General features: G+C 35.8%; 1 protein-coding gene across 1 annotated transcript; it reads left to right on the top strand.

Annotated features, from left to right (window-relative positions):
* Window positions 1-699: 699 nt before the first annotated feature.
* Window positions 700-8,240, top strand: RPS6 (ribosomal protein S6). Its single transcript, XM_053702652.1, has 6 exons — window positions 700-829; window positions 2,894-3,025; window positions 3,781-3,991; window positions 5,080-5,226; window positions 6,925-7,082; window positions 8,096-8,240. The coding sequence occupies exons 1-6, from the start codon at window positions 824-826 to the stop codon at window positions 8,189-8,191; spliced, it is 750 nt and encodes a 249-aa protein (XP_053558627.1). The 5' UTR covers window positions 700-823; the 3' UTR covers window positions 8,192-8,240.
* The last annotated feature ends 2,087 nt before the right edge of the window (window positions 8,241-10,327 follow it).

The following is a 10,327-nucleotide window of genomic DNA, read 5'->3' as shown; positions in this document are numbered from 1 at the left end:
TGATGTTGCGTGACGGCCGAAAAGGTGTGCGGTACACCTATACCTACAAGACTCATAATAACGGTGTTAGGGAAAAAGCAGCGTTATGAAGCATAACAATGCTTTTTCACTCATAACGCAAAACTCGTAATCTAGCTGTACATGTATTAGATTTGTATCAGGAAGCTCTTGTTTTGTATAGTATGTGAATTTAAAGGGACACTGAACCCAAATTATTATTTTTTGTGTGTGATTCAGATAGAGGATGCAATTTTAAGCAACTTTCTAATTTACTCCTATTATCAAATTTTCTTCATTCTCTTGGTATCTTTATTTGAAAAGGAAGAATGCAAGTTTAGATGTCGGCCCATTTTTGGTGAACAACCTGGGTTGTTCTTGCTGATTGGTGGATACATTCACCCACCAATAAACAAGTGCTGTCTAACTTAGATGTTTTCATTTTCAAATAAAGATAGCAAGAGAACAAAGAAAAATTGATATAGGAGTAAATTAGAAAGTTGCTTAAAATTGCATGCTCTATCTGAATTATGAAAGATAAAATGTGGGTTCAGTGTCCCTTTAACGTCAATAAATGTTCCCCAATGTATTCATGTAAAGACAATTAATGTTCTAATCTAGAGTAAAACTGTAACTAATTTTTAGTTGTAACTGTGGCAGACTAATCATAACTGTTAGGACACCTCCTTCCAGCAGATGGCGCACGACCTGGGGCTCCCAGATGCGGTGACGTCAAGATCGCCTCCTCTTCTACTTTATGTGAGCTCTCTGCTCGGAAGTTCGGCCTCTTTCCGGTGGGGGACCTGAAACTGACTGGTTGGCAACCATGAAGGTGAGTTAAGTTTGTTGCATGAATATTTTAATATGGGCTGTTGTTCGCTGGAAAATAATAGATGAGGCACGGAGGCGGGTGTGTGGGTTAATGGTGTGGCGCGGTTAACGTGTTTCTGAGGCTGTGGTATCGACCGATGGATTCAGATTGTTGAGAGCCCTGTCCTAGGGTCTCAGCAGCCTGTCATGGCGGCGGCCTGTATACTGTAGCGGGAGCATGATAAATTGGCGAGTAAAGCGATGTGAATGATACTGTCCCTGTATGTTTAATGTGTTATGAGAGTGGCTGAGTAAAGTTGACGAATAAGTCAGCTTTGCTTACTATTAGGGATTATCCCTGTTTTCTGCAACGTTAGTATTAGCTGATTATTTTCTTAGGGTTGAACTATAGCATATCAAAGAAGGCTTGTGCCGCTTCTTGCGCTGTTAATGTATTGCTATAATTTGAATGTGACAGTGCTTGTTCAGTGGCACTGTTATAGAAACAGTTCTTGGGTGTCTTGCATTTTAATATTATTTTTGGGAACCTAGAGAGCCATTCTATTTAAAATGTTATTTGTCCTAGTTTGTTTCCCTTGTTACATATATGGAACATAAAGTATGGTAGCTAAGAACACCGGAAGCTGCAGTTCATTCATGACTTATATGTACAAAGGGAAAGTGTAATGATGTCCCTAGATGGGTTATTAGCATGTGGAATGTTTAATTTACATTTAAAAAAGTTAGCCCCTCACATTTCCCTACTAAATACTGTACATATTTCAAACAGAGCTTAGTAATGCATTGCTAATGCTTTAATTGATTTAATCCTTAAGAAAAGCTGTCTTGTGCTTTTATTGTGTGAAATATTGTATGGCTGGGCCACTTTTGACAGGCAGCTATAATTACTGTACTTACCAAAACAATGACAGCTGTCCAGCTAAGCATGGTTTATTTCAAGCTTCAAGTGAACCTCAAACCTAGCGTTTGTGAAACGCTAGGGTTGACATTGGAACAAATAAAGGGGACTTGCAGTCATGAAGTAAAAACTTCATGTTGAAAGCTCCTTTATTTGTTTCAAGCATTTACTTCACATGCAGCCCACGGCAGAACCCTGTTTTGCTAAGAGGTGACGTTTCTACTTCTTAGCCAATAGCTGTGCTGAAATACAGTGCTAGGCTAGATTTCCCGCATGGCTATTGGCTAAGAGGTGAAAACGTCACCTCAAGCAGTACAGCGTTTTCAGTTGGCTCAGTGCTCAGCAAAGTCCCTTTATTTGTTCCAATGGTCAATCGCTAGTATTGACTTTCACTTTAAAGTGATTGTCAAGTTGCCTTTTGAGTGTTCCTGTGGGTTGGCTATCCCTTTAATTATTAAAAACCGCTTTTTTTTTTTATTATTTGATTGCAAATCAATTTATATTTGTCATGTAAACTTTTATTGTTACCATGCCTCGCTCTGCCCCATTATACTTCTGGCTCTATGCTCAGTCCAATGTAGAGTGGTCCCACCCGCTTTCTACATAAGGGTAACATTTTTAATGTCCATAAAACAGTGGGCACTGCCATATTGTAATTTAGGTTTCTTTTTCTGCTAAGGCCAATTAGAGACAATTATAAATGGTTACTAGAGTGTGCAACCAATGACGGTAGATTACAGCTCTCTGCACTTCCACTTTTAACAGGAATTTGGGAAGCTAACAATATTCAGAAATAAAGTATTTAGCAAAATTGTTTTACGGCATATAATTAAACATTTGATATCTATTTCAAAGTGTTTTTAATGTACCTTTAAAGATAGTGTTACCTTGGCACTAAGGTTGTGTAAAGCAGTATTGACTAAATACTGTTGTGGCTGTGTGAAATTATATAAACTCCAGTCTTAGGAGCACTTAAAGTTTGCATTATCCTTAATATTTGATTCTAAATTCTTTACACTTTTTCGATTTGGGTGATATTTACTTTTTTTTTTCTCTTTGACAAAGGGAGATAGTTTGTGTTTTTTTAGGTGCATGAATCATACATTTAATGAAGTTTGCATAGAAGAAAAATCTGGCTTTGTTTTAATGTTAACTTTTTGTCTACAGCTTAATATCTCTTTCCCAGCCACTGGCTGCCAGAAACTTATTGAAGTTGATGATGAGCGCAAACTACGTACCTTTTATGAAAAGCGCATGGCAACTGAAGTCTCAGCTGATCCATTAGGTGATGAGTGGAAGGTAAGATATTATGTACTATATATATATATATATATATATATATATATATATATATATATATAATTTTTTTTTTTTTTTCTTTCCAGGTATTTAAAAAAACAAAAAAAAAAACTTAATGGTTATTCCCATCAGCTCTACTTATTCTAGATGTAGAATGACAATACTTTTAAGCTTTATTTTCCACATGAGTTAGGGGCATTGAATTCATATTAAAAATAATACATATTAAAAGTTAGTTCTAGAAGCAGTTTCCCATTAAAAGCATTTTTAGTATGCTGCTTTTCAGACGTGGTTAGACATATATAGATATACTATCCCTGATGCTAGAAGAAATTGAGTGTGTGTGTTGGACATCCTCACACCTTATCTTTTTTACCTAAAGAGCTTGAAAAATTCAGGTGACCTACTCTTGTCTGTGAATATATATCTGTCATCCGGTGGATTTTACTGAGAACCTGGCTAAAATTTTAGCCAATATTAAAACTGTTCAAATTTTAATATACAAATTAACATTAAATACATTTGTTAAATTATGCGATTAATTTAACCTAAATTTAATTTTATGCTTAAGATAGTAAAAAAATATATATTTTCCCCCGCTACTATGTCACCCTGCTGGCAACATTTTCTGTGGAGAACATTGATAGAGATATCAAATCTGTTACACAATTTGTTACATTGCTGAGGTATTGTGAACTAAATTTACTTTTTTTTTTTTTTTTCCCTGTTCTAACACTATCTGTCTTTTTTTGCAGGGATATGTTGTGCGCATCAGTGGTGGAAATGACAAGCAAGGTTTCCCCATGAAACAGGGTGTGCTCACTCATGGCCGTGTGCGTCTTCTCTTGAGCAAGGGTCACTCCTGCTACCGCCCCAGGAGAACTGGAGAGCGCAAACGCAAATCTGTACGTGGCTGCATTGTGGATGCCAACCTGAGTGTCCTGAACTTGGTTATTGTCAGGAAAGGTGAGGGAGGAAATGTGTAATTATTTTACATTTAATTTCTGGGTTTTGTTTTAACATTTGGTCAATCTAGATAAAAACAAATTAAAATGTTCATTAACCCCTTCCCGCCTTTAGGACATAGTGTGCTGTCCTAACTGCGCTGGGCTTTATATGGCCCTTAAGACATCATGGAATGTCCTAACTGTTCGCTGTCCTGAAACCATTGGCATTTCCTAGTGTCATAGGCACTGACCCGATCCCATCATTGAAATCACTCTTATCGCATGAACAATAGCGAGATTTAATTTTTTTACTCATTTGTTTACATCAGAACTTTATTTCTTTTTTATACACGAGCATTACTCCTGTTGTAATTTATACTTAAATATAAAGAGAGAGAAGGGGAAACCAAACGTGGACTCCTTGCACACATGCCCTTAGAGAGATGCGACTGCACCTCACTGACGAGGCCCACAGAAGGCCGAAACGATCGTCTGGGGTTGTTGTTTCTCTTGTTCAGAGAAGAATTGCCTGGTATGTCGGTGCTGGACTGTCATTGGGCAGGGTCAGACTGATATGCTACAGGATATTTTTTTCTCTGAAGAGGCATAGTGTGCTAAGAGTATGCACCCTAAAATGAACAGGTACGGAAGTTTTTCTAGCTTTTGTTCTGTCTCAGCTGAGTGCATCTCTTTTTATATTGTAATTTATACTTAACCAGTTAGTTCAAGCAAGTATAGATTTCCTGCAAGTGTCATTTTTCTTATGTGCTAGTACAATTTATTTTGTTTATGTGCATTACATGTTTTTATGTCAGCATTGCTAGATACTGTACTATGTTTTGTTTGTTTTTTTGCCTCAGTAGTATATGTAGTGTATTTAACTTTTACCTGTGAATGTGTAGTTATAAAAAAAAAATAGTTTTAATTTATTGTTTTCCTTCTTTAAAGGGCTATACTAAGCAAAAGTGTGATACATTTTATTTAGACAAGCCCTCTGTGCACCAAGTATTTAACCTGTTAAACCGTTTTTAAACACAATAATACACCAGATTATTTTAAGCATATCCATTTTAAAAATTTGAAACATTAACTTATGTTTCTCTTCAGGAGATAAGGACATTCCTGGCCTAACTGACAATACTGTTCCCCGCCGTTTGGGTCCAAAAAGGGCCAGCAGAATTCGCAAGTTGTTCAACCTGTCCAAAGAAGACGATGTGCGTCAGTATGTGGTGAGGAAGCCTCTATCAAAGGAGGGTGAGTATCTTTATCCCGAAGTGTACTCTTCTCTGCACATCCTAAATTAGGCCTTTTTATGTACCTTACAACATAGATTTTTTTTTTATTATTTTTTTTTTAAATCTTAATATGTTCATTTAATTGCAAGTACTGATACTGCAATTAAAAGCTAAATGTGCATTAATAAGCCACATACAAAAACATACAATATGGTTTTAAAACTGATAAACATTTGCTTGAAGAAACAAAGCCTGTTAGCAGATATAACCTCATTTTATAATTATTCACAGCTATAGCTCTTTTTACAAATTGAAGGTTTGTGGCAGACCTGTATCGAGTAAGTCTATTGGCACCATTTTATACACTACCACTCTTGTATCTTGGGCATTGCCAAAAGCTATGATATCAGTGTAATTTTGTAAACCTTTATATTAAAGGGACCCGTAACACCTGTCTTCTAACAATCCCCAAAACCTACTTTTTCTTAATAAAAAAATAAAATCACTGCTGTCTATTTTTATCTGTTCCTCCTTCACCAAACATTTGAAGATTGATTTAAAATAGTGTTGATCCAGTGCTTGTTTTCCTATGTAAGCTGCCATATTGTATGCTCTAAGCAGACAATAATAGTCCCTGAAGCCGTGCACAGCAAACGGCTCTGCTTAGAGCATTAAACTTGTGGGCAGTTTGAATTTTTTTTTTTAAACAGAAGCACCATACTTAAAAGCATTTTATGTTAATCCTGCTTCATAATGTGTATTATATACATAGACTGGAAAATATGACATAATTTAATATCCTGACTGAGACACTGCAGCTCACACGCTGCAGGCAGATGTGATTCCTCTAAGTACTGTATATGTAATAGACAATATGGTGTGTATCACGTGACTGCTGTGCTCCTGTAACGTATGTTGCAATATGGCAGCTTACATAGGTGGATCAATACTGTATTTCAAAAACAATCTCCTTCAACAGTTTGGGGTAAGAGGAGCAGATAAAATAGACATCAGTGATGTGTTTTTATTAATAAAAAAAAAAGTAGGTTTCAGCAATTTTTATTGGGTGTTTAATGTCCATTTAAGCTGTCACAAAACCTCTCCAAGAAACTCCATAATTCTCATGAAATGTTAGTTTTGACCTGTACTAGGGTGGCATCAAGCTTCTTGTAATTTAAATTAGAAGAATTCAAGCAAAATCTGCTTTAATATTCTCAATGTATGCTTTGTACCATGTATTTAAACATTTTTGTCTTTAAATCATTTCGTTTCCTTTGTGTTTCAACCTGTGGAATGGTTGAATTACATTGTGGTTCTTCCATGCCACTCCAGATGAGAATGCAACTGGTGCACAATTGAGAATGTGTGCTCCATTCACTGATCATATCGAGCAAAAATGTGGTTGTTCCATTAATGCAACTTTGACTACCTTTTTTTGTAACTGTTCTGAAGTACCTAAACACCTAAAATATGGGATTGCAACTTAGTTGCTGACATAGCATGGATTTATAAGGGGAATTACAGTTTCAGCCATTGAAACCAGACAGCATGGTGGTGGCCAGCAAATATAAATTCTACATCCAGTAAAAAATAAAATAAAGCTGGACTTAGTTGGCTGCCAGTGAATGATGCAGTGCAAATTACAGCAGTTCTATTTGATTCTTGGTGTGCTTTTTCTTACAGTATGTCCATATACTTTATTTTATGACTTCTTTAGGAAAGAAACCCAGAACCAAGGCCCCCAAGATCCAGCGTCTGGTGACACCAAGAGTTCTGCAGCACAAACGTAGGCGTATTGCCCTAAAGAAACAGCGCACTCAGAAGAACAAGGAGCAGGCATCCGATTATGCCAAACTTCTAGCTAAAAGGACAAAGGTATGTTTTGTTTTTTTAGAAGGAAAAAATGCTTTTTCTTTTTGTAGAGGGTTGTTTTACAAAATTGCATTAACTTTTTTTTTCCCTTTTTTATTTTACTTATAGCTGCTGGTAAAAAGTGAATAGCATAAGACAATTTTCCTTTACATTTATTGATCTTTCATAATTTTAGTTATTTTTATTTTTTTAGGAAAATGTCATGTATAGGATACCACAAATTTAGTTTTAAAGGAGTTACTAAAACCCACATTTTTTTCTGTCATGATTCAACTTTCTAATATACTCCTTTTTTATAAAATTTTCTTTGTTCGTTTGCTATCTTTATTTAAAAAGCAGGAATGTAAAGCATAGGAGCCGAGCCGGCCCATTTTAGGTTTAGCACCATGGATAGTGCTTGCTTATTGGTGGCTGACATTTATCCACCAATAAGCAAGCATAACCTAGGTTCTGAACCAAAAATGGGCCAGCTACATTTCTGCTTTTTAAATAAAGATATCAAGAGTGAAGAAAAATTAATAGGAGTAAATTAGAAAGTTGCTTAAAATTGCCTGCTTTATCTGAATCATTAAAGTAAAAATGTTAAGTTTTGTATCCCGTTAAGGTTTATTAGACTCAAGTTAGGTAAGTGTGATTCATTGCTTCCATCCAAGGCTGGCATTAAAAATATGCTCTTTTCTATTTTTAAAATAGAATGTAGCTTGACAGGGAAACACTGAAGTGAACGATCTGAGCATGTGCAGAGCTCTTTAGATTCCCACCTGTGCAGTTGGAAGCACATTCCTTATTGCTGTTTAGATTAATCTGTTTTAGTTGATACTATGTCCGAATTATTGTATTATACCAACTTTTTATTTTTTTTATTGCAACTTTTATATCACTACTGTAATGTTCAACATTGCTTTTAAGATGCCATGCATTGTGCAAGATGCAGTGCACTCTAGTGTTTGACATTTACCTTGTCTAACGTACATACTTTTGGTTTCCCATTTTAATTATCTTTATTACCTGTATAGGAGGCCAAGGAGAAACGTCAGGAACAGATTGCTAAGAGGCGTAGACTGTCTTCATTGAGAGCATCCACCTCCAAATCAGAATCCAGTCAGAAATAAATCCTTATGGTGTAAAAAAAAATACAATAAATTTTGTTGTAATCCACAAGTGCCTCTTGGATGTATATATAAATAAGCAGCATACTATTGCTGTCATACCTTGGATTAAGATTTTGTCTTTCTGGTCCGCTATTTGGATACTCTAAAAAAAAAAAAAAAAGCTGTATAACTGGTGTCAGAAGCTTAATTTTTACCTGCTCAATGGCCATCAAGCAACCTGCGTGAAAGATGTGTTCATGCCCTTGTAGTGTTGTAGATTACGATTAAGAAGATCATATGTTTGAAAGTGGAGATTAAGGAGCAGTGTGTAATCTGTACAGGAGTCCTGGAAATTGTTGCCTATCATAACCATTACATCACTTTTCACATCACAAAAGTTTACAAATGCATAGCCATTCCCAAATGTGTTTTGGCTTTTTTTTTTTTTTTTTTTTTAATAATCACAATCTTCTATTAATGTAAATAATTGGTTCCATATTAGAATATGGGTTGTGAAATGCACTCATTCTAAAGAGACGGGTAAAATGTCAACACAAAATAGCCAACATTCATGTCCCTATTACCATTATTGAACCAAATGTATTAGCAATTAGAGAATCTGTAGTTTTGCATCTTCAGGTAGATCAAGATGTTAAATACCTCTTGCTTTTGTGCAAAAACTCCATGTCCCATTTTTCCTAGGTGGCCAGAAAATGGCTCTAAACTCCAAAATTCTGATTAAAAATGGCTTAACCAGCTATTTGATTTTTTAAAACTTAATGTTTAGCTTTTTGTAGTCTTTCTAGGGAGCGTTGGACAAACCACAAGTTTTACACAAAACCAAGAGGACTAACATGAATAACAAAGCTGAGACACACCCGCTATGTCAGTTTTTTTCTTTTCTTTTCTTACTGTAATCCATCCAAATTGTGTACGTAATGCAAAAATATGCGATTCTTTATAGGTCAAGGTAACTGGTAAGCATTTATCATTTTTATTTTATAGTATTATCGTACACAAACTTCTCAAAGGTGTTAACATTGCTCAGATCATAAATACACCTGAATTATCTAATCCTACAGTCAATAGTAGCAGTATTTCCTCATGCCGATAGTAGTAGACTGGGTAATGGCAGTGACATTGGAGAAGCCCAGCCACAAGTATTAATACTATTACCTTTAATTAGGGCCAAAGTAAAAGCTGCATTTCAAGCCCACAAGGCCCTTAAAGGGACAGTTTACTCAAAAATGTTCTCCCCTTTAATTTGTTCCCAATGATCTACTTTACCTGCTGGAGTGTATTAAGTTGTTTACAAGTAGCTCCTTTACCCTTATAATGGCATTTGAAATTGTTAATTTAGCATGTGGTATCCCCACCTATTCTGAAAGTTTGTGGCCGCGTGTACCAGCTATAGATAAGCTTTGTAAACACAGCCAGCAGAAGAAATTACACTCCCAGTGTGATAAAGCAGAGATAAGGTAATAAAATGTTAATTTTCCATTGTTCTTTCAAAGTATTGGTGATTGTTTTAAGGACAGATATAAGATAAAGAAGCAGGTATATGTGCACAATGTGATACAGTAATGAGATCTGATTATACCTACAAGCTCAACCCATTTTATTAGGCTGTGGCTTCAAAACACAATCAGAGTTTTAATATACACAAACCTTAAAAAGCTAATTTTCATACATGTTTTACTCTGCAGTTGGTAAAAAAAGCAATTGTAAACACATTAAGGGAAAAACTATTTTACAGTATACTGTCCCTTTAATTATGATCTGTGCTGTAACACACTTGGGTAAAAATTCTGATAAATGTTGTACATATGGCAATATTTATCATTGCAGGAGGACAGGTTCACAAATGGTGAACAGGTCTGCCTGCAATCGCCGCTGCATTGCATGATGATATTTAACACACTGCGCCTGCTCAACCAATTGCATAAGAGCAGAGAATGTCCATCACCCCAAATGAGTGCGTGTCGGGGTTGTTGATTTCGCCACCTCTGAGGGGGCAGAGAGGAATAAGTTCGTTCTTAAATATGCGGCAACTGCTCTGCATAAAAGTTGAGAATACAACTTCATAAATTCCTCCCATAGTACCACTTCATTCTATGTAATGCTAAATATGGTTCTAATGAAATTGTTGCTTAAAGT

The sequence above is a fragment of the Bombina bombina genome, chromosome 2, assembly GCF_027579735.1.
Source record: "Bombina bombina isolate aBomBom1 chromosome 2, aBomBom1.pri, whole genome shotgun sequence".
Classification (NCBI taxonomy): Eukaryota; Metazoa; Chordata; class Amphibia; order Anura; family Bombinatoridae; genus Bombina; species Bombina bombina.
This window is presented reverse-complemented; position numbering and strand designations above follow the sequence as displayed.